This window comes from Macrobrachium rosenbergii, chromosome 39, assembly GCF_040412425.1.
Source record: "Macrobrachium rosenbergii isolate ZJJX-2024 chromosome 39, ASM4041242v1, whole genome shotgun sequence".
Classification (NCBI taxonomy): domain Eukaryota; kingdom Metazoa; phylum Arthropoda; class Malacostraca; order Decapoda; family Palaemonidae; genus Macrobrachium; species Macrobrachium rosenbergii.
This window is the reverse complement of record NC_089779.1, coordinates 16,298,152-16,323,357: the sequence shown is the minus strand read 5'-3', so window position 1 is coordinate 16,323,357 and position 25,206 is coordinate 16,298,152. Positions and strand designations below refer to the sequence as shown.

Genomic DNA, 25,206 nt, shown 5'->3' with positions numbered 1-25,206 from the left:
ATATGTAACAAATTTGTATATCTGTTATAAGAATGAGATTTAAGATTAGCATTTTCCTCATTGAGGAGATGTTTCAAACATTGTCATTTGCCACACTGAGTATGGTATATTCTTGTGTTTAATTTGTTGAAATGCTACTTCACCACAAGTGGCTGTGATGCTTCCCGGGGTGTAACATGGTTTTCACATGAACAAATACATGTTTTTAAGTAGAAATTGCAGTCTAATACTTTTTACAGTACTTTACTTACTAGTTATTTCCAGTTGTTAATGTGGTACAAGTGTAGTTGTTAAAAACAGTATTCTTGGTCTTTAAAATAATAATGACTAATACAAAAAGTCCTTTCAAGAAAATTCTTTAGTTTTTGTAGTTTGCCATCTTAACCCATAAATGCAAATGCTCTTTGGTAATCATAATTTGTCAATAAACTTTGTATTTTTCATTATAACTTTTCTTGCACTCATGTTGTGTTCAGATCTGATGCAAATATCTTTCAGCACAGTCATTTTCACCTTGACCCAAGAGCATTTAATCAAGTGCAAGGGTGTGTGCAGCTGTAGCTTATTCAGTAACTATAATTAAAAAATTAAAAACAGGTTAATGATGTTACTCCATATTCAATATTTTCTGTAAGGTTAATAATATTTCATATACAATATTTTTTTTACAGGAATACAGTCATCCTTATACATGAGATAATGTTGTTGTTTCAGAACATAGTGTACATGAACATTACTAGATGTAAGGGAATTAAATTTTTATAAAAGAATATGGTGGTGGAATCACTACATACAGGGGACAGAAAAGAAGGGCCTTAAAGCTCTGACTAAGGACATATCGGAATTGAAAAGAAAGGTCTATAGAGGGAGAAGAGGGAGGCCAGGAGACATGCAGCAAGGGCAAAAGAAGACTTGAAAAGGATAGAGTGAGGACCTTAACACAGCAGAGGAAGGAGAGAAAATGTGGAGGACAGAAAAGTGGATGAGGAATTGAACAATTGAAAAAAATAGAGAGAAGACCTAATCTATGAAAAAAAATAATTAGATGTTGACATAAAAAGCTCAAATAAAGAATGTGACATTTTAGAGGCTGGGGTTAAGAGATGCCTGTACCATTACGAATAACAAGCAACTGGAGAACCAGTCTTGGAAAAGGTAACCACAGCATATAGCAACATAAGAATAGATAAGATCAGAAGAGTTAGGAATGTATTACAATTATGCAATACGCTACAAAAAGAGGATGCCTGTAATGTGCAATGTACAGGGTAGTACAATGGGGAAAATAGGAGTAACTAGTGAGAAAAATTTTACAGTAAATAATTGTCATTCTGGCTTTTCCACACAGAAATTGACTACAAATTCAACTTTCCGAAGTAAAGTTACTACAGGAGAAGTACATGCAAAAAGAAGAGATTGCATAAAATTTGTGTGTGGGTCTTGAATAGGAACTTTGCACAGATTGAAAGTAAGCATTTAGATGGGCATTACAAAGGTGTAGGGTACAGGGAAGTTGTTGAGTTAGTAATAATATTACAGAGTAACATGATGCAGAATGAAGACTTGGGTGGTTGTTTGAGAATAATTTGAGGTAAATGTCAGTGTCCCTGAAAGACTAACAAATTCCTTTAATATTTATTATGTAATGGTGTGAAATAAACAAGAGTACAAGAAGGGAAGCATGTGTATACAGATCTTGGGTGGAATAAGTGCCTGACAGTCAACATAAACAAAAATAAACATGGTGACTGAAAAGGAAGCAGAAAAGGAAGTCCTTTCTTGAAATTTGCCATATTGATACTATGTGAGAGGTGTAAGGGTAAATGCAATAGTTTGTTTACAGTGCAACTGATAGTGTCACAGAAGATACTAAAGATTACCAAACTTTAATGGATCAAATTGTTTTCAGTGTCAGAGATATAATGATAAAATATATGTACAGTATATAGACACACATGATCCTATCATAGTTGAGGGACACGCCTAAGGAAACATACAGGATTGTTAAACTAGTGTTGAGAGGGCAGTGGAGAAAAAAAAAGTAGCAACAGCCTGGATGAAGTGGAAGGAGATTCCTGGACTAAAAGTGAGAATATCTCATTGATAAACAGAGCAAACAGATATGGAGGAAGCAGGGAGGACATGTAAAATGAATACTCAAGTAGAGGAAGAGTGCTATGAGAATTTGTTACATGTCTAATTCCTTAAAGGGCAAACCCGACCAGAAAGCAAAATGATAGTTATGAATACTAACAAGCTCGCTGTAATTTAGAGCAAATATTTTATTTTAACGTTTATTATTGCACAGTATGCTGCCACTTTTCTAAAATATGGACAGGTACAATAAACAGCATATTATTAGGAAGTGAATTGCTGTACATGTAATATCAGTTTCATAAGTAGAAGTCATACAATTAATAACTAGTTTGGAAGCATTTCTGACAGTTTTGTTGTATTTACAAAAATTCTTTCAGTCCTTCTCTTTCATATGGGTCTCTGGCAATAAATATTCAGCCGGCCGAGATATCATACCTACATCTTGTTACTCCATGGTTGATTCTGTAACCTTGCATACCAGCTTATACAATTCGGGGATGCCATATTTTAAAAAACTAGTGTTATTTGTTGTAACAATAAATATTTTCCTTTGTCTTCTCCTGGTCACCTGGACTTACTCTTTAGAAAAATGTATGTGCTAGTAAAATGCTTGGGAGATACTATGTTTATCTTAATTACTAAATGTTGACACATTTTGTGTGCAGAGACCAGTTTTAAAATGTGTATAGACAAAAGTCTGACTGAAAATTTTTTAATAAATAGGATTAAAAATTAATTATTAGACTTTTTTCACTATAAATTTAAAACTAATCATTATACCCAAGTTGTGGAAATGCTTATTAGCTATAGGGTGCATGTTCTTCCAAGCACTTTTGTATCATATTTTTTACAGGCACTGTAAGTCAGGGTGATGATGGAGGAGACAAAAGAGAAAATGTTAATGAAGATTTGAGCTAGTAAACATTTTTTTTAATTAAATGTATAAGAAGTGGCTTTTTTGTAACCTTAAAATTAAAATTACAATTTTTTTAATTAAGCAAAAATGGTACTGGCATGAATGAATCTGTATTATTTCATGCTCTTATGAATTTGAGAATATGATGTTAAATTGTATGAAAATCTGACCTTGATAAAGGTTGTATTAAAATGGAGTTATCATAGGACTGAAAAACTTAGTAAGAAATGTTAATGATCACGTATTTTATACACAACTGTTCATGCTTAATCATCTTTTCAGGATCTCTCCCGTTGGTATTCTCTTCTTGGTAGCCTCCATGATGATTGAGATGGAGGATTTCAGCGTTATGCTTGGTCAACTGGGAATGTATTTTGGCACAGTGGTTCTTGGTATTTTCATCCATGGTTTTGTTGTATTACCTCTTCTTTATACGTTGTTGACTCGGAAGTTACCATTCAGATTCTTAGCCAATATGACGCAGGCATACATCACAGCCTTTGCTACAGCCTCAAGGTAAATTTAGTAGTTTATTACTGTATTCATAACTCCAGTTTTATAAATAAAGGGAGAAAATTGTTTGTTGTACAGTATTGGATTAGTATACGTTAGTACATGTACTTTCAAGGTTTTGAGATCAGAAAAGGTAATACAGTAGCTGTGAAAAAAACTAGCTTTTAATGCCTCTTGAGAAAGTTGTATTTGGAATTTTTGAAATGTTAGAATATCAGAAAGGGAAATGTGGAATGAATGAAGCAAAGGAAATTTGTGTGCTGTGGTGATCACCTGAAAAATAAAAAAAATGGAAGATTAGGCTTCAGTAGAAAAGTTACTTTGTATGATTCTAATGATTAATAAAAATTAGAAATTAATATTTATTTGTTGTGGGCAGTTAAAAAGTTCACTAAACCACTGTAGAAAGAGTATATTATACTCTGACTATTTTGCTCATGCGCAGCTAGTAATTGTGCACTGCAACAAGGTTTAGTTAATGAAAAAGTCTCCTAAACTGGAATACCCAAATTTATTTTTTTTTTTTTACCTCTATCCTTTGTTTTTGATCAAAAGTACTATACTATGTATATACTAATGACTGTCAAGTTTCATTATTTAATACACAGCACAAGTATTCTTGAAATGTACCGTGCATCTGCAAAGATTCAGTTACATTTTTAAATGCTCATACCTATGTGATCAAATACTGTATAGAGAAAATAAATTTTAGGATATAACCTTTATAAAAAAAAAATTGCACATCAGGTGTAATGTATACATATGGAACCCTTAAGGTGACTGAGTGAAATATAAAATATTCAATTTTTTTTCAGTTCCGGAACACTGCCAGTGACATTCCAATGTCTTGAAGAAAAGAACCACATTGATACCCGCGTTACTCGTTTTGTAATTCCAATTGGAGCTACCATTAACATGGATGGAACAGCTCTCTATGAAGCTGTTGCTGCTATATTTATTGCGCAAGTCAGAGGAATGGCTCTTACTATTGGACAAATTGTTGCTATCAGGTAAGAATGTATTAACCATCTGGTGGGTGCTTATACAGTATCTATTTACAACACATTGTATGTAAATTCAGTACTTTGACATGGTCTTTTTCATTGGTTCAGATTCTTCTTTTTACAGTATTATTATTATTATTATTATTATTATTATTATTATTATTATTATTATTATTATTATTATTATTATGTTTCAATGCACACGCACTTGGTCATCTATTGAGAGAATGTATGAAATTAAAGGTGGACAAGTTATTTATAGAGGGAAGGATTGATGTTTTGGTGGGTCAAATTTTCATTGGTCAGTTTCTACCTTGGGGAACTACATTGTAGAGCCCGCAGGTGTTCAGATCATCTTGGCTGTATTAATCATGAAGGTTGGCCCTTGGGGGGGGGGGGGGGTTCTGCTGGTGTCCCCCCACTGATATTACTGATGTAATGGTTCACTCCAGTGGGGGGTCTCTCTCTCTCTCTCTCTCTCTCTCTCGGCATTTCACGCCGGCTGATTATTTTCTTTTCTTCCTGTGTTGTTTGGCATCAGCCGACTTCCTGAGTTTCTCATGCTACTGCCTACTGTTGTACCAGGAATGGAGGTCTGTTAGTAATGATTGTTGAGGTTTGTCTGGAAAACTAGTTTCATGTTTTCAACTAGTTTTATGTTTTCACAACTCCATCAGTCGCATCATGCCCATATTTACAATATAAGTGGGAGGTCCAGGTTGTGTGCAGTTGTCCAATAGATCTAGTTGAGCCCTAAGGTACTATGCAAGTCAGATTAAGGTGTAGATAATTCTGTGGGTCATGTCAAAAGTAGTAGAAAACTTAACAAGTAAAGTCCCAAACATTTGTACACAACATCCCTCAAAGTTTAAAATGTAAACTGGTACTGCCGAGGTGGTGCCAGCACTTAAAATTGAAGGAATCTCTCTACATTTAAAAGCCTAGGAAACAGAGGAGGCTTTGATTTCATGAACTCTCAGTTTCACCTGCCCTGACTCCTCATCTGACATGTTTCTGGAAGCATGTAGGATTACCTGTCTCAGCTGCCAACTGGTATATAGAAAATGCATGGAGTTGTCACCTCTGAAGATGCTTATTCCTCTTTAGGTGACAAGAGTCAAGAATATCCAAGACCTTCAGGTCTCTGATATCTGAGAATATCTCGGAGATTGTTAGTGGCTGCATCCTGCTTCTGCATGGTGACCTTGGAATTGGAATATAAAATTTAGGCCAAAAGCCCAGTGCTGGGACCTATGAGGTCATTTGGTGCTGGAAGGGAAACTGAGAGTAAAGGAGGTTTTAAAGGTATAACAGGAGGAAAACCTCACAGTTACACTATGAAACAATTGTTAGGAGAGGATGGAAAGTAAGATAGAAGGGAATATGAACGGAGGTACAGTGAAAGGGGTTGCAGCTAGGGGCTGAAGGGATGCTGCAAAGAACCTCAAGTAATGCCTACAGTGCACTGCGTGAAGTGCACTTCTGTCACTAACCCCCTACAGGGATGATGAACTTGGCCAGGAGGTAGACCACCACATGAGCCTGCAAAACCTAAGCCTGGCCAAGTTACAGCACCATCATCCTGGCTTTGTTGACCAACTCCAGCAGCTTGGTAATTTGTCAACAGAGAAACTAAAAGTGCCTAAGACCCATTCCTAAGTGGATATTACATGGATCTCCTGGAGAAAATCTTGGTACTGTCTACCTGTAAAGGTGACCAAGGAAGGGGTAAAAGATGCTTATAAGTTTAATCGCAACCTCTTCTGTGGACGTTGATGGATGGCAAGCTTGAGAACAAGCACCCTGCACCTAATCATATCTACACAGCCTGTGGTCAAGCAGTGAGAAAAGATGTACTTTATGTACACATGAATAAGTATATGTGCAACATTTTTTTACTGTATAAAGTACAATAGTTCCTTTTTTTTTTTTTTTTTTGCTGGACTCAGATTCATCCAATAAGTAACAAAATCCAACAAGATGAGGTCTGTTAAGTTGATGTGCCACTTTATTCCTACACAATTGCACTCTACATGACACTGCTCAACCACACTAACTGACACTGGAATGTGAAAGCAGCTACTATTTTGGGTTATTAACAAAAACACCTGTTTACAAAATGTACCTGCTTTTGTAATATCTTCAATTGGAAAATCCAAAAGTAAGTTAGGCCACATCAGTGTGTTAAGTCTCCATATATGCAATACACAATTGGAAAATGCAACCAACTTATAAGACAAAAATTGTTCTAATTGAAGGGCCAAAAGACAGGTTTCTTTATCCACAGTTGCAAGAATTTTTTTATATATCACATTCAGATCTCTTATACTTACTACTTTTTTGACAGCCATTTTTGCCATGGTCAGTCCTTAAATTCACAAAAGGATTATTTAGCAAAGTTAGATTACTGTGTTGCAGGTCTTGTATTTCATGTTAGACTTTGCACACTTTATGCAAGTAAGGGCCAGTCCAAAATGGTATTACAGTAAAAAAAAAAAAAAAAAAATCAAAATGCACATCCAGTTTATATCACAAGGAGATAGTTAACTCCAAGTGTTTGGTTCTCCAGTGTTTGGTTCTTGACATATAAAAGTAATGGTGCATTGCAAGTAATTTTGTCAGTAACAGTTGGTATGTAATGATAAGTTTAGAAGTGACAAGAGCTCTCAAATCACAAGAAAATGTACCTATCTACTGAAGAATCTTTCAACTGAATTTGTGATACAGGGGAACAAACACTGCTAACCATTACTAAAGACAGTGGCTGTAGTAGTAATAAGAATTGGTTTGTGGTGACATATATAAACAGCAAGTGAAGGTATTTGTATTTGTAGGGCCAAGCTGTTCTAAATAATGTGGTGACAGTCTAAAAAACAAGATGCCATGAGTTCTTGGCCATTACGGTACAAATAAAATTCTGCATATAAAAAACAATTTTACCCACACCCATAGTAGTGTTTTCTTTATTTTATTTTAATTTTTTTTTTTTTTTTGCTTTGTTTTATAGTATTACTGCAACAGCAGCAGCTATTGGAGCAGCTGGTATACCTCAAGCTGGTTTGGTGACCATGGTGATGGTACTTGATGTTGTTGGACTTCCTCCAGAAGACATGACCCTCATCATAGCTGTAGACTGGCTACTGTAAGTACTAGATTACTGTGACCATGTTTTAAAAATATGGTTTGGTATCTGTAAATTTAGTTTGAACAGTTTTGTGCAAACATATTGTTTGAAAACTAAGTGACCTTTCTGTTTTTCAAAGTTTCCACATAAATTTTGTATGAAACATAAAAAGTAATGATTCAAATACTGTACTGATATATTTGAATTTACTTTCGATTTCAGGGATCGCTTCCGTACTATGATTAATGTCCTTGGAGACAGTATTGGAGCTGGATTGGTATATGAACTCAGTAAGAAAGAACTTGAGCGAATGGGCAGCGTCAATGTTAATGGGGATGTAGAACGTCCTTCCAATGAAATTGGTATGGATGCTGTAGAATCAAGTAAAATGTGAGAGAAGGTGAAGTCTAACTCCCAGTTTGATGTCAATTGTTCTAGTTCTACTAACCCTCTTCCTTTAAAGCTACAGAATCTGGACTCTAGTAGCTCATTGAGGGAAGCACAGGGTTGGAAAGATCTAACTTCTTCCCAACATGAAACACTCCTGTAAACTAGAATCCCAAGTGTACAATAATGGCATAATTCTGTAGAGGGTGCTCATTTTGAGTCTGACCATAACACCCTCCTGACTGAATCAGTTCATTTAGGGAGTCAGACTAGTCCAAAACTTTATTCTTCGGAAATTGACTTGCACAAGCAAACTTTTGTTTATGGAGGAATACCAGATTCTTTTATAACTATTTTTACCCATATTTGAGCACTTACATTTATAGAGTAACTCTTCAAGGGAATTTTTCTTAAGATATATGTGCATGAATTGTGTGAAATTGGGCGAGTGGAAATTTTGTACTACATCTTGAAAGACTTGTTGTGCAATACTGAATTGCAATCTGAACACCATTCCTCTTGTATGGCTAAGTGGTGCTTTTTGTTCAAAAAGATTCTTTGCTAATATTGTACCCTACTTTCCTTCATTTTTTTATATTTTGTTTTTTGCAAGGCAAAAAGTTTTTAGACTGAGGAATGTGAATTGAGTCAACAAAAGGCATAAGTAAATATGTGTAATTTGTTAGGGAATTGGCGAAAGCTGTTACTGTTGTCAAGTGAAATCATATCAGTTTATCAGACAAAGCACAAATTATTATTGTACTGTATATAGAATAAGTGCATTTATTGTACATCAAATGATAATAATTAGTTTCAGAGTATTTGGCCACTGTATAGAAAGTTTTGTAATTGTTGTCTTGTTGGAAAGTCTACAGATATATATTTGTTGTAAAGTAGTTGGGCCTCAATCATTGTATTTGTGTCCGTGTCATTATGTCAAAACATTCATCTTCATTTTCAAATGTATAAATAATTTAAGTATTATTTTCTTGTGAAACCATGCAATAGAACCAAATATTGTTCAGCCAAAATTTGTGCATGAACACTGCAATACTGTCGATTGCGTGCATGCTCGAATATCTGGCTTAGGTTTCACGTATCGCCCGTCATGTAAATATCGGTGAACATGTACAAATGTGTGTATTAAAAAGTCGTTAATCCCAGGTCATGTTATACTTCTGTAATATAGAGCAATGTTCTGTATTCATATTTTTAATTGGAAGATTGGGAATTTTGTAATTGTAACAGTTATAGCAATATCAATCAATTAATAAGAATATTTCTAATGGGTTCTGTGTTGGACTGGTTCCATAGGTTATATAGCAACTGAGGTTTTCCTCCCTTGCATTATAAAAGACCAAGAATACCATTATTGTGCATAAGTTGAAAGAAAAAATTATAATTTTAACCCACTTTATGTTGCTCTTGGCAATAACTTAGGGTTAAAGGATTTCTTTGATAAAGAATTTGTGATCTAGGTATTCTTCCGTAAAGACGACAAAAGAAACCAAAATGTGTTGTGTTCTTTGTTCATAGTACTGTAATTGTGAAGGCAAAAGCAATCAATATGCCTTTGGAAGCTTTATTAGCATTGTAATAAAATGTTACTGCCAAGGAATAACTGGTTGCTTATTCCTTTACAACTGTAGAAACACAAGATGAAATAGCAGAGAGGATACCATAGGTATGTTTGTGTTGTGTGGATGTAAGTTACAGCATTTAAAACTTATTTAACCCCCATTATGACTGATGATCTATTTGAGCGCATGAATGTGGTGCTTGAAAAATGTGGGGTTCGTGAGTGAGTATGACCTTGTCTTTAGTGAATAAGATAACCTCTCTCCATATCATATTCTACTTCATTATTGTACTTGAGAGAATCCAGTAGTTATGTTTTTATAGAATAGTAGTTTGATGAAATAAATGTAAGGAATGTTTGTGCTTACCATCAATACTTGTTACTTTGTAAATTTTTTAAAGATTAATAATTACTTCATATTTATTGTTCAAAGGGGCTCTGAGTATTATCTAGAGTTATTACAAGGTATTCATCTCATATATACACATGACCAATGACCAAAAGCAGAAAAATTGCAGCTAAAATCAGATTTTTGTTTCATTGCACACAATGTCACTATGTTTGTTTGGAAATCAAAAATAAAAAGGGATATGCCACTTGTTGAAACCACTATTCATTTGGTATTGAAATGAGACTTGTTGTGTTTGTTTGTCTTTACAGTTATTGTTTCACAGTAGTCAGTGTTCTTTTTTGTTTTTGCTTCACTTGCTTCACTAGTAACAGATAATGGGAATGCAAAAGGGGCCATGATTTTTTTCTTTTGAGTTTTTATTACATATTGCCAGTATGTTCATGAAGACCTATCTGGTGCATAAATTATAAAGTCTACAAGATGATTTTTTAATCAACTGTATGTTAAGCTCAAACTACAGTATGACTAAATAAAAATTTATAATGTAAGAACATTTGCATTTCTTTCTTCCTGTTTCCTTAATGGTCATAAACACCAAAAAATTTAAAAGCTAACTTAGTACCATATCTTATGTGTGTTGCCTCAAAAAGGATTGCAGTGCAAACTTCCAGCACACAAGCACTTAGACTGTAACCAACCTCCAGAGCACATGCAAGCCAAAAAGAGGAAGCATTGGCTACCCTCAATGCCCCTCCCCAAGTAAAGTGTGAGGAATAAATTGTCCTCTTGCTAGAATATGCCTAGTCTGGAGACCATACACCTTTCTTCCTTCCTCCTCTTACCAAACTACCAAACTTTTCATTTGGAAGAGACCATGCGCATATGTGGCTGGCAGGAAAGATCATACAATCTTTATCCATTCAAAAACACCAATACCTGGGTGAGTGTACCGATAAGGGGGCATGAGGAAACCACTAAACACCCAAGTCCCTCACACCTGTGTTGGTCATGTTTTTCCTCTAAAAGAAAGAAAAACAAGACCAAGCAACGCAAAAAAATTTGTAACAAAGAATATGAAGTAAAAAATAAAGAATCCAATGCAAATGCAAAGAAAAAAAAAAACTGGCAAGCTATTCATCCAGGCCAACAAATACAGAGAGAGAGAGACATGGAAGCACGTCCACTGTATGGCAGCTGAAGAAAAAGTGGCTAGTAGTCAGTAGGCATTCCCCCACTCGCCCCCTTTACCACCTTGTTGGCAAGTTCAATGACCATCCCAGCTGTGCTAAAGAATATCTCTTATTATAAAACGCAATGGTTTGTGTACCCATGGGAACAAATTTTAACCTGATATACCATGACACGCTGTCAAATGGGTGTCAATAGGCAAGTTCAATATGTGATGTACAGCTACTAACATTGGTACCTATCTCTCTTCCTTTAACTGAAATGGTCATTCAAAAGAAAACACTAGCTACTGCCAGTTACTATCAAAGATTAATGAAAGAGGAATACTATACCTGTACAGTACTGACCTTATCTAGATGTAAATGATAAAAAAAAACCATGAAAATTATTAAAATACAAACAGCACAATTAGTTGGTACACTGCTAAGCAAAGGAATGGCATATGATGATGCAATGGTCAGAGGAAATATCCCTTCCTACAATTATTACTTATGTGGAGTACATCTTTATATCTTTATTTATTCATTATTTATCTATTCCACATTATTTATTATTATAATAAAGTCTACTTACTACTGTTGCATTTACCTGTACTATTTAATTTTGTTTGTCTAACTTACTCTACTTTCTTTCTGTGAAACACCTGCCAAGCAATATAAGAAGTGATCATTCAATGAGTGTTAGAAATACAGAAGGACACAAGATAGAAGAACCTGGAAAAAGCTCATTAAAACCAGAGGCCCTAACTTTGAATAAAACTGAGAAGGCCATTCAGTATTCAGACCTGATAAAAGCAACTATACAAAAATGGTGACTTGTTCTATTCTATTGTAGACCCAATAATAACAATCTTCTTAGCTTCATCCCTAACTGGTTGCACAGCAAGTAATAATGTAATAGGTCACAAAGAATTTTCTAAGGCAATAAGACATAAACGAAACAAGATGAACATCCAGAAATTGATTTAAAAATTTTACAATTGAACTTACCTCTGCTGGACAAGGTATGAGGCTGGAACATACCCCTGATAACCATAGTCATCCTTCACATACCACCAATCTTGATATTCAGTATGTATACCAACAACAACTTGGCCTTTCTGTATAGTCAACTGGGAAGAATCTGCAGCAGTAAAGTTGTACAAAACCACATACTGCTAAAATAAAATAACTCAGCATTAGCCTATACATAGACTGATAATAACTGCATGTAGCTACTGTAGAAGGCAAAGAAAAAGGATTGCATCATATTTTAAAGATTAAAGGAAGCGTCATACTTCATATTACTTTGATAATACTACATACATTTATTCTAAGGATATAAATGTTTTTGGTAACCAAAAATTGGCAAAGGCCTGAACCTTGTAGGTAAATAAGATTAATATAAAATCATGTAATATCACATATTTCTTCTCAATATCCCCAATTTATTATTCAAATTGATGGTACTTGGAAAGTTATTTTGAGCATTATTATCTTGATTAATATTTTTTAGCAATTTCATTTTCCATTATATGTTGCCAGTACAGTCTTTAAATTGATATGAAATTAATTCTATTTCACATAATTTTCCATTGGTACTGTACTTTGTGCTAATATATTGTACTGTATTTTATCCAAATACATCATGGACTGGCCGTTTAACGTAAAGTTCTACGTAAAACAAGAGAGCAGCTCACAGACTAGTCATCTGCTATGATAAGATGAACATACTGCAACGTAATTTGAATAAATTTTAACTTTCAGTGAATAAATTTTTAATACCTTCAAGTTATATAATATAAGGACAGGCATATATTACATGTTTTATTAAAGATACAATTAAAATGCTGTCACTAGGTTTGATTTTAACACAGTTTTATATATGGTACTGGATACCTATACAATATACTATACCCGTATTGACTAGAATTATGACAATTCTGATTTACAACATGGTTTCCAGTCACTAACCACTGTAAATCAGCAGATACCAATATTTTCATAGTGAAGTGGTTAACAAATGTTGAGAGATAATTCCTTCATATTTCAGAGTTTTGATCAATCCAACCCTCTTCACATCTCAAACCATGTTAGATTAGTAAAGGTATACAACAAAACTAGTACAAACTAAAACATCATTGAAGACACCCAGCATTATAACACAATATGACAGGAATGGAAATATAAGAAGGTAATGAAAATTTCATGACACTATTACTTACTTGAAATGGGACAGGGCAAGTTTGATTGTCTATCTGTACCATCCCTGCATTTCGACCTTGCAAAGCTTGAGCAACATACTGATTACTTTCCTCTGCACTACCATCTTCATGCCATTCCTCCGAAGAATCAGTAAAACTCTCTTCAAGGTTAGAGTAGTTGTGAGATATATATGGACCACTTTCTATTTGATTGGTAGGTTGCTGGTGAAAGGTTGGAGGCACCTGAGTATGAGAGGGCTCATGATAATTGCTCGCATTTTGTGTATAATTATGGGAAATGCCTTTTGGACTAGAACTAAGAAACTGAACTACTGATGAGGGGCCTGTTTCACAAGCAACATCTAACCTTTCACTTTCGTCTGTGTGAGCTTCTGCCTGCTGTAAGCATGCTTTTCTAACCATGCCAATCTTCTCTGAAAAAGAAACAATTCAGTGTTAGAAAAGTAACACTACTGTACTTAGTACATTTTGAAATAACTATACTTACATCATTTTTCATATTAATGCAAAACATGAAATTTCTACAGCTGCCAGCTTTTCAAAAAAAGATCATGGATTACGATATCTCCTTAACTATGACTAGAATTGCAGCCTGGTGGACAGAGCTTTGAACTAGTAAAGCATAAAGTACAAATGCAGAGAGTTGAGATACTTCCTGGAGGACTGATGAAGTAGTACTTTGAAATATGTGTGCTTCAGCTATGTAATTACTTGGTAAGTTACTTATATAAAACAGTGGTTTAAGTAAAAAGTGCTTGGTCACAGCAGGTGAGGTGGGGTATTCTTTCACTCACCCCCCCCCTTAACTACCTTGTCACTAATAAACTACCTTGTCATTAACTTTCAACTAATAATCCCAGTTCACACTTAAGAATACTCCTGTTCAAAGGGTGATGGTTTGTACTTCTGTACGGACAAACAAGGTTTTCATATGAATCCTTTAATCATAAAATGCCTTATTCCCATACAAACAGATCCTGGCTGCCCTAACATTCAGATCAAAAAGGGAAGGAGGAGGCCAACAGCATATGACCAAACATCCTCCAAGAAGCTTATCTTCGACACATTCTTCCATGGCTCCCAAAATATTGCAGTAGGAAAGGGAGGAGGGTACGAAAAATGTTTTTGTTTTAAAAACATCACTTGTTGATACAAAATTGTTAATCATAAAATTCCTACCTGTTCATCATGAACAATAAAAGCTCCCCTTCACAAAGTAGTCCCACAACACATATAGGAATAGAGCATTTAATAAAAGTTATTCCATAAATAAATAAAGTAACCCCAAGCAAGAAAATACCCCCATGAAACCAAAACTACTTACCACTAAGGAAACGAGGAACAGACTTTAGGGTACTGACATGAATTACTTCACTGGCTGTGCAAAGAAAACATAAATACTGTATTCTAAAATAAAAACAGAACACTACAAACCACAGACAGTGTAAATAAAAACAAGGAAAAAAAATGTATGCAATTAGTGCAATGAATGGCACAGATCACAACACACCATGAAAAGGCTAAATTCTTCTAAAATGACGCTGATGCTACCTAGCTACCAAAAGAATAAATCACGGACATGCTTGTAGAAGGACGTCTGGGACTGCTAAGTAGGGCTCCTTTTCTTCTTGATCACAACATTTTGGTGCAGCTTGGATCCACTGTACAGAAATAAGGCCTTTTCAGATGAACAGCCTCACTAACCAAATACAAGTATCTAAAAGGTTCTACCCAATCCCTTACCTCCACTATCAACAACCCATCGCTCTTCACCTCCCATTGGGTCTTTCTTTTTTAAAACAGCAACTTTATCGCCAGTGTGAAGGGTCAGTTCATTTTCCCCTTCAGGTTTATGTTCTTGAATGGCTGTGAATATAACATCCCTTGGGTACTGTTCTTCTAAAGGCTTAACTTCAGTCTGCAATAATAAGCAAAAGATATTTGCAATTGCACCACAAACTGAAATAAATTTTGGGAAGTTACAACAATTACAATAGCGTGTTAAATACATACACAAAGACCAAATAAAACAGCACACTGTGCAGTACACTAATCCACTGTAAATCCACTTCACTTTTACTTTGCATCAAAATTACTGGGGGCATTAATTACATAATGCATTCATAGCTAGTACTGTAGTGATGGTTACCTCCTATAAGTGTCACCATAGACAAAAAAAAATATCTGGCAAAATTCTCTGCATTTCTGTTTCTCTCTACGGCGCATCATCAATCTTTAAACTATAGGAGACATTTATTACATACCCTTATGGGAAAAGAAATTGCAGATACACAATTAAACAAAGTATATTATGCAAAAAGTACAAATAAGTGTTAAGCAAAATCATAGCAAAAACTTAATATGCAAAGCATCCCTAAGTACTTAACTGACCACATTCATTTCAGCGAAGAAAAAGACTTACTTTACGATCACTCCCCTCTACCACTGAAAAAAGGGATTTTGTGTGGCGAAGCTTGTGCGAATGTGACCAGCTTTTAAAATATTCATATCGAGAACCTGAGCGGCAAGGTTCCTTTTGGCTCTGAAACATTAGACATATTGTCAGTGAGCATCTCAGAAAGAAGCAATTCAAGAAAATAAAGGAAAATGCCAACAAAATGGTACAAAATTCCTTGTATGTTGAAAACTTTTAAGATTTGTCTAAAAAAACTAATTTGAACAAATCCCAAATAACTTCTGAGTGAACAGTGTCTAATTTTTTCACATTCTTCAGCTAATATCCATCATAAGACATTAATCACTGCACAGTAAGTCCTTATGTCTTATTGCAGAATTGCATTACCTGATCAACAGTTTGTTCAGAATTTGCATGAAAATTTCTTCGTGAACGACCCCTGGGTATGGAGGGAAGACTCTTGAAGAATTCAGATGAAGAACTAACTTTAGCTGGTTCCCCATTATTACCCTCACATTTATCATGCTTTTCAACTTCCTCCTGTTCCATATAAAATGGGTCATTAGCAACCATGTGACTTTTTTGTTTTGGAGTGTTAATAAAAAAATTTTATTCTTTCTACAGCAAGCAAAATCTTACACATACTGGTGCTTCTTGCACTATTATCACTATCCTGGAAATTACTGGGGGTTCACCCACACCAATGAGTGGGTGGCTATTCAACAAATATCCCTAAATCAAAATTATAAAAGGTTCTCTTAATGTGGTATGCTTTTTGATATGAGGATGTTACAGCCTAATAATGGGTTTGATAAGTTTTCACTTTTTGCTATCAGATTCATTATCCAATAAAGGATTGCTTTTGCAGATGCAAAATAATAGCAGACAGGAATATCTATACTTAATCTGTGGTTATGGCTGCTCTATTAGCATCATTTCCCATAATGACCACATTAGCAGAAATCCAACACAGTTCAGTATCTAAAGTAGCCTCATATCCGTGGAATGGAGACTTAAATTTGATGCACAAGCGAATTTTTTGGCAAAAACAGCTAAATGATTAATAAACCACTTCTAAAATTACTACAATTACAAATTTCTGTGGCAGCATGCTTTTAACAATTTTAACTATAGACCTTATTACCCAGCATTCATTTGTGAATACAATAGCATTGTCAAATAAATCAAATGTATTTATTTTATAAGATATGGCAGTAAATCATATACCTGATCAAGATTTATCTAAAAACTATGCATACAATATACACCAGAACATCATAAACAACTTTTAATAGGACATATAAGAAATACTTGTAAAGGTTCACATTAGTAATAAACACTGGCTTGAGAAACCCTTCAAAATTATACTCCAAAAAATATCCTCACTGAACAAATTAAATTTTCATTTCACAAATTATATGATGAGGGTAAAAGTATATAAATATGTTAGATTCCTGCCCATATAGGCATTAAAGGAAATGAAGAAACCAAAAAAGCAGCCAAAGCGGCAACTACTACGACCAGATCACAGATATTCCCATTAGTAAATATATAATATATCTAAAACTCATTATACACAATGAATAAGTGGCAGACTATAAGGAATATTACAAATGGAAGTAACAAATTAAAACAGATCAAGCCCAATGTTCGAATATGGAATTTATCATATCAAAGAAACAATACACACACACATGTAATTTTGACTTGTCTTAGAATTGGTCACTTCTGTTTGAACCATTGATATTAATGAAGAGCCCGCAAGATCCAATCCTTATATGTACAGACTGTCAAGTAACACTAACAGTCAAAAATCTTAGGTGTGAATGCCCGAAATATAATCAACAACAAATGACAAGTTTGGGACATCATTTATTTAGTGCTATGTTTGTATTAAATTACTGCTTTAACACAAAAACATTACTGATATATGAGATATATCTAGTCACACATTACATTCCCAAACAGAGAAGTGATACAAAATATGTCGCATTTCTAACTGCAACCCCCGCCTGAGATATTTTTTTCAAAGCAAAAGTAAGGCTAATGCTCTGACTGGTATTTATTTTGTGAGGTAGCCAAGCCACAAAGGTTTCTCAGATACATGGCAGGGTGATAACTTTCAACATAGCCATGAGTGGCTCAAAGTCTTCCATCAGTAAAGCCTCAGTTGTACCTTTTGGGGCACAAGAGTTAATATTGCTTGATGGCTGACTTATGCTACTGTTGATAACTAGAAGAATAAATCTGCACTGAACATATTGCATAACTATACTATTAAAAAGTTGCCCTAATCTTTCATATTACTGAAACAGAAAAGAATATACAGCAGCAGGCATTGCACATATTCAATAAAAGGCCACAAAAGAAACAGAATGTAACTAAAGAAAATGTCTATTCTTTCAGACATTATACTTACTGATTTTTCAGTTTTTTTTACAGGCTCTTTTTTCTTTGGTATATGTTTCCTCTGATAAGCATTTGGAAGTGCTTGCAAGAGATCTTCAACCCTCTGTTTTGCCTTACTTTCGGCTTCTTCAGGTGTCATGAAACTTAGTCCTGGTTCCTAAAAATATTGAGAAAACATTAAACATTAGTAATCACAAAAATGTATCCTGTAAAATACTGTGCAAATCTGAAAACATCAGTGTTTTAAACTCAAAATCACTCAATAAATTTTTCACAGTAAATTTATCATTTACATTAGTCCACATTCATGGTATTCAAAAACCTGTAAAACTCTGTTTAAAAGATGATAATCCTTTGCTGGCTCAACAAACTCCATGGATCCTGAGTTCCAAGCAAGTCTTACAACTGAAAGAAACTGGTACAGTTGGGAAACAGCATACTTGGTGTATATGATAGGTTAGTACTGAAAAAATTAGTTTTGTTTTTAAAAAACTAAATTTGCTTCACAACAAACTCGCCACTTACATTAATTGCACTCACAACTCAGTGAAAGGAGTGACCCACTGAAGAAAACTCCATAATTAGCTGGATGGAATGAAAGTCAAAAACAAAACTAATATTATTGCGATTAGAAGCTCATATGACTGAGATTAAAAAAGACACTTAAGGCCGTGGAGTGAACAGGCAAATGTACTATAAGGTAATACCCCTGCAACAGACATTCAACTGAGAGGTCAGTGATTCCAAGTAATGAAAGCACTCTAAGAACAATCATAGCCACCCATACCCACCTCATTCAGCAGTATCTTCCATCATCCATGACATAAAGAATGCCATCATCAAGCAAGAGAGGGTTAACGATGATAAATGAATAAATATATATTGCTTAAAAATCAAGCAGGTAATAAATAATTAATATCCACTGCTGAATCTGACAGGCTGACACTTGATCATGTCTGCATGACCCTTGCCTTGGGAAGATCAAACAAAAAACAAAAACTACTTCTAAATCAAGTGTTTATACAAGCTCATTAACATACTCAGCTTTATTCTGTGTTAAATGGCCCTACCTATATTGATTTGATTTAAAAGAAAGAAGGTTCCATCACACATGCCCAGCCCATAGTCCCATTACGAAGGGTAAGGAAATGGAACTAGGAAGATTATGGCTAAGGAACTTGCTCAAACACTTGTTTTCTTTGGGAAAACTTAGTTTTTATACAAAAACCAATAAATCATTAACTTGATTTGCAATTCAGGAGGGAAGAAAAAGCAGAAGAGCCCCTGAAAAGAATAGAAGACTAAGATGCAAGAAGTCTAATTCCCATAACAGTGGACAGTGGAGCCACTGACAACCTTGGAAATCTAGGGTGCTCTGTAACAGATGCAATGGAAAATATATCCCCAGACATGCCAAGCACCTGACGTGTAAAGGTGGGGAATTCAAGACAACACACCTGGTAAGGCTAAACAGCCTCTATAGCCAAAAATGAGTGGATCAGCGAGAATAATGGCAACAAAAAATTCTACTCCAGAAAACTTTCTAAAATAAAGAGCAGAAGAGGAAGCTGAAGTCCTGAGTCTAAAGGGTTGCCAAAAAGCCGCTGAGGCCAAGACCTCCACACATGGAAAGAAAGTATCAAGAAAAAATAACAGAAGAAGAACCCGTTCCTTGCTTTTAGCAGGAACAGGAAGGTCCAGAAGGAAGGTGCTTGCACTCAGAACCTTCTTTGTAGGGAGGTGACATCAGGAATCAGTGCATTCTGTGCGAGACTTGAGATACAGACAAGCCTGTGGCACTAAAGAAGAGGAGGAAAGAGGAAGCACCAACCATCAAACACTGCATTACAGATATGACACCGGCTATGAAGGTGGGAAAACAGAATCCTTGACCAAGGGCAGTACCAAAGACAGTCTGAAAAACTGCTGACACTACTATCCTGTCCTGTGAAAAGAGAACATTAAGACATGATTAAGGTAACATTCTTCCCAGATTCTGGCACAAGAGGGCAAAACACAACAGCAACAGAATAAATAACAAAAATTAAAATACAGTACAGACAAAAATATTCCTCAAAATATGTAAAAGGAATTTTCTCTGAAATCTAAATTTATACAGTTGTTCAGTAAGTGTAATAAAGATAAAACACCCACTTTATTCACGTCCTAAGAGGCCTGGTTCATCTGTAAGTTCTAGCAGACATCACTGCTAAATATTGTATAATTTCAATTCAGTATAGGTCTAAATTTAGAGCTTAGTTTAAAAGAAGGGCAAAACCTATAGTTAGAGTAAAATTCAGAGGGTGTATTAACATCTAAATTAACAGCACTAACAGCTGGTGTTGTTAGCCTACCAAAAGCAACCAAAGCATGAAAACTACCTTTACACTAAATCTTACAACCATAAAACACAGTACCACAAATCCTCTTGGCAAAAAGAAAACTGGTACAATACTTGTATTTTTCTGGCGCTACCAAGCAAGACGCCATACGAATCCTTCTCTCACTTAAGCACAATAAGTTTTCAAAATAAATCACCTCTCAATGAAAATATGAAGAATGGAAATCACAATGCAATGATAGTCAATTCTTTACAACGCTTTCAAAAGTCTGGGGATTGAAGTACTCACAAGCACAGATGACTGCTGAGACAGGATGGATCTCACTGCACAAGAACATAGCTCACATACTACAACAGTACTAATTTTCTTCCTACTTTGCAGATTTTTTGTATATGAATATATTATAAAAGAAATGGGGACAATAAGTAACAAGGTTTGTTATTAATTTAACATATACAGTACAATAATATTATAGAGTTTGCTATCACAAGTGATTTTAAATGTACAAAGGAGGGCTGAACCAATTACCTGTGTATACAAAAGGAAAACTGCATGACTGCGTCCTAAACCATCTACAGTATTTCTAAGGGACCATCGACTGTATAACATACTAATATTATATCAGAACAGACTAAGCTATATGTCTGGACTCTGGTTTATATCACTGGTAACAACCAAGTATTAGTTCTAAGATGAGAAATTATGGTATTCTCTGTTATGTTCTTGACAAAGGCTCTGTACCACTTTCTCAATATACTATAAATAATCCCTTAAATTATTATTTTTATTTCCTTCAAAAATTCCATATTCACAAATATAAAACTGACAAAATTATACACTATGTTATCTCTTACCTGGGTTAACTGCAAATAAAGCTTTGCAAGGTGCCCCTGTAAGTACATATGAGCACTAATTAGGGATTGGGTACATAATGTCAAGACTGCAATACAATGATCGATAAACACCGGCAATTCAGCCACCAACTGCTTAGTAAGAGCTTCATAATTACTTCGAATTCCAGCAGATTCTTCAATTACCTGAAATAAAAGGTTCATTATGAAAATAAAGAAAACATTTTAACATATACAGTATAAAGACTATAGCACATGGTTAACCAAACGCTGCCGACATGAAATGTGACTAAAAAGTCTGGTGGAAGTGATTGAAAAGATGCAGCTGGCCCTAAATTTTACACAGATAGAAATAGTGGTATAGTAGTATCTCAAATATCAGTGTTTTGTGATTGAAAAAATCACCTTACCATAGCAATTCTAGAAGGTTCCAGAGCTGCCTGAAGCTTAAGTTGTGCCATATCATAATCAACCATTATGTTTCTTGTTTTCTGTATAATATTCGCTGGCCCTTCACAAAGAATTAAGATTTGACGAGCAGGATGCAATACCCTTAGCTGAACTTCATTATCCTGTTAAAAGAAGTGGAAGTTAGTCATCTAAGTTTAGGCCACTTGCCAAAATGTGCACTGCATTTCCCATTACTGTACCCCTTTCAAATTCCCAGACTGACAATACTGTGCTAAAAGTTTACCAACAAACATCTAAAGGCATTAATGTTGAATCTATAACTCTGGTTAATATTACTAAAACCTACAAAATGACGATACTAAATTTTTTAATAGATTCCTACACAAATCAGCAGCTATTGTGATCTAGGGCTTCATGAAAATAATTTCATATATTAACTGTATTATCACAACTTTGTCAATCGTATTGTTCCCACACTTACAATCTTCACTCTTCCCAAATGCACACACCTTCTGGCTCCCGGACAAAAGAGGTCATTCAATTATGCTTTCATTTAACATTACTTGGCAATAAAGCGTGGTAGCAAAAGCCGTTGCAAGTAAGAAGTGCTCTTTGCTTACAAGCCTGTAAAACACTAAATCATGGTGTGGACTTGGACTTGGACTTGGCATCAGAGACAATCAGAATTGAAACAATGTTTTAGGCAAGCCAACAGATTTGTCTCAGGCAATGACCCATCCATATCTCTGACCTTGCCATGTATGTATAAGACACCACCTACAAAGTGATTTGGTGTAGTGTGGATGCACCTTTAGTATACATTTACTACTTTTTAATATAGATGTGTAACACACTTGGAAGGCACTATACTCATTGCAACCAATGATCACAGTAGAACAAGTTACCAGTACAAACTTCTAGTTTCACTCTAGGGTCTTCAGCTGCTTAAAAATAAACCAATGACTCACATGAGCCCTGGTTTCTTACTCAAGTAGTCCCCAGGTGCTGTCCTATGTTTACTTATGAATTTTGCAATCGTGCTGGTAATCTCAACTTCACTGCCCTCTGAATCCTACTTTTATTCATTACCTTTGGTCTCTTGCTACCAAACTGTGCTACTATCAAGCTGTACTTGCTACCAAACTGCACTGCTACCAAACAGTACAGCTTCTTGGTGACAGTTTTTACCTCTTATTTTTAACAAATCCTTTAGACAAAGTCCCAAGTCTAGAAATATCAATCATTAGTTTCAGTAAACATTTTTACAATATGGCTGAAACAACTTCTCTTGATATATATTAATATCTAAGTAACTGGTATTTATGGTAAAAATGAAAGTAGGGTTCTTAACTATAAAAGCTGCATTCGATTTAAACCTATAAAGAGAAAAAATATCCCCCTGCAAGAACAAGGTGCAAAACAGTGAGAGATAAGACTGTTACAAAATGAAGGCACCAAAGATGAAGTGTAAATCTAGAATTGCTATGAAGACTGTTACTTTTCAAAAAGGAAGGAGCTGTATCAAGTACTAATGGACTTAAAGCACTTTTTGGTTCCCAGGAACTTTAGTCACTTCAGTCTCATGCCATTTCAGCTGAACCAAAATGACGTTTAAATTAATTTGTATTTTTCATAGCTAACAAACCTGTGGTCTTAACATTAGGATATATCTTCTGGCGCCAGCTGAAAACCGGTAAAAATGAAAACAAGAATTGTTTATGCAAGGAACTGGTGGCATCTGGCATCTGTCATGGACATGAGGTGGGATGCGGCCAGCGACCCAATCTCAACCCCGTGACATATCAGTTTTCTTCTTACTGCCATTGAGGGAGGTCATTTCTTTCTCTCCTTCCTCTCCATAGCAGGTTGTTTTTGCGTTTGCCCATGTTTTTTGTTTGTTTTTGTGATCAGCATGTTTAGTATGAGTGTTTTGGTTTTTATCATGCAAATCCCAAAAGTTCCTGTAAGCTTCAGAGAAAATGTCCTGGTGTAGGCTCCTATCCTTGCTCGCATTATATGGCTTCTTTTGAGAATGAACCCCATTCAACTTGTAGTAGGTGCAGATTGAATGATTGAAATGTGACTAACCCTTGCCCTGAGTGTCGTTCTTGGCATCCTGCACAGTGGAAGAGATCTGCCAAGAAGAACCAGCACAGGCGGAGGTTGGAGGCGCCATCTGGGGAAAGATTTCTGCTCCTTCAATGAATGTTCCTCAGGTTCTTCGTTGTTCTGCTTCTCCCCTTGCTTCTCCTTCCTTGTCAGGTGTGTCTCCCTTTTCTTCCATTGATTGGTCTTTGGAAGTTTTGGGAAAGGGTTCTCTGAATTTGTCCCATGCTACCCTATCTCTCTCTCTCGGGGATGTTTTGGGCAGCACCATCTTCTCCCTCTGTTTCAGGTTCAGATGCGCAGATGTCAGTTGTTTAAGCTTCGTTGGGCCTATCAGGGGTATTTCATGTCTTCACGCATTCCTGTGCCAGCAACCATGACAGTTTCCAACCCTCCTGGCCTTCACTCTACTGGGTCACGTGTTACGCCTACTAGCGAGATGCCACTGGTTCTCTCTACTCACCATCCTGCGTCACCTCCCATTCAGCCAGTGGTTGTTCCAACAGATCGCGTCCAGAGTTCGTCTGCTCCCGTGACATCACAGCCTAGTTCTACCATGACGTCATCTGCTGTTGCGCCGTCTGCTTCTTCTCTCATTCAGACTTTACTCGACACTGTCGACTCTGCTCTTCGAGTGAATACGCCCATTTTCTTAAGAAAAGATGGCATAGATCTCTTTCTTCGTCTTCACTGTCGTCATCATCTGCTCCTTCTTTGTTGTGATTCCTCTCCAGTTTCCCTTGAACATGGGTGTGTGAATGGACATGGCTGTGTGCATGGTGACAGATGTACTGCTAGTCACCGCCAGAGTTGGATGCGACCATGGTTCTTCATCTGACTAGCTGCTTCGCCGTTCTCGACCACGGCCATTGTTTGCCCTCCCACATCCATGGCCATCGTTTGTCTTCCTGCAGCCACAGCCGCCGTTCACCTTCCCACATCAATAGATGTCGTTCGCCTTCTCACATCTGTGGCCATCATTTGAGTTGCCTTGTTCCAGTCACGCTGACTCAGTCCTTAATCATGTAAATTCCTTGATTTCGGGAGGAGATAACTCCCTTCGTTCTGGCAGATTGTTTAAATTTCTCCCTCCTCCTCTTCCTTGCCATAAGAAGTATTATGCAACTCCTCTCGTGCCTCTCCTGAATAGACAGGTCAACTCCAATGTCGTCCATCAGAAGCCAGGTTTGACCCTGGATCAGGTCAGAGCAGAAGGTTCTTCCCTTTCCTTCCAAGAAGCTGTTTCTTTGGAGTCGACTGCCTCTTCTGCCTTCCAAAATGCTTCTTGGCTGGATTTATGGTCTTCAG

The 25,206-nt window shown here is 35.8% G+C and overlaps 2 protein-coding genes across 33 annotated transcripts in view; one reads left to right on the top strand and one right to left on the bottom strand.

The window, feature by feature from the left end:
- LOC136825784 (excitatory amino acid transporter 3-like) overlaps window positions 1-10,523 on the top strand; it is a 525,422-nt gene extending 514,899 nt beyond the window's left edge. For all 27 annotated transcript variants that reach the window (XM_067082663.1, XM_067082665.1, XM_067082655.1 and 24 more), the window contains 4 exons: window positions 3,296-3,529; window positions 4,342-4,536; window positions 7,538-7,672; window positions 7,877-10,523. In XM_067082663.1, coding sequence (XP_066938764.1) covers window positions 3,296-3,529; window positions 4,342-4,536; window positions 7,538-7,672; window positions 7,877-8,048 — 736 coding nt within the window. In that variant the 3' untranslated portion in view covers window positions 8,049-10,523. The remainder of the gene's footprint in view (window positions 1-3,295; window positions 3,530-4,341; window positions 4,537-7,537; window positions 7,673-7,876) is intronic.
- LOC136825783 (dynamin-binding protein-like) overlaps window positions 618-25,206 on the bottom strand; it is a 39,430-nt gene continuing 14,841 nt past the window's right edge. The window contains exons 9-17 of one of the 6 annotated variants that reach the window (XM_067082648.1): window positions 21,792-21,953; window positions 21,385-21,567; window positions 18,199-18,345; window positions 16,167-16,319; window positions 15,786-15,905; window positions 15,107-15,281; window positions 13,364-13,776; window positions 12,150-12,316; window positions 618-3,799 (exon numbers count right to left, since the gene is read on the bottom strand). In XM_067082648.1, the coding sequence (XP_066938749.1) occupies window positions 3,796-3,799; window positions 12,150-12,316; window positions 13,364-13,776; window positions 15,107-15,281; window positions 15,786-15,905; window positions 16,167-16,319; window positions 18,199-18,345; window positions 21,385-21,567; window positions 21,792-21,953 (1,524 nt within the window). In that variant the 3' untranslated portion in view covers window positions 618-3,795. The remainder of the gene's footprint in view (window positions 3,800-12,149; window positions 12,317-13,363; window positions 13,777-15,106; window positions 15,282-15,785; window positions 15,906-16,166; window positions 16,320-18,198; window positions 18,346-21,384; window positions 21,568-21,791; window positions 21,954-25,206) is intronic. The other 5 variants (XM_067082652.1, XM_067082649.1, XM_067082653.1 and 2 more) reach the window with 5 other exon arrangements.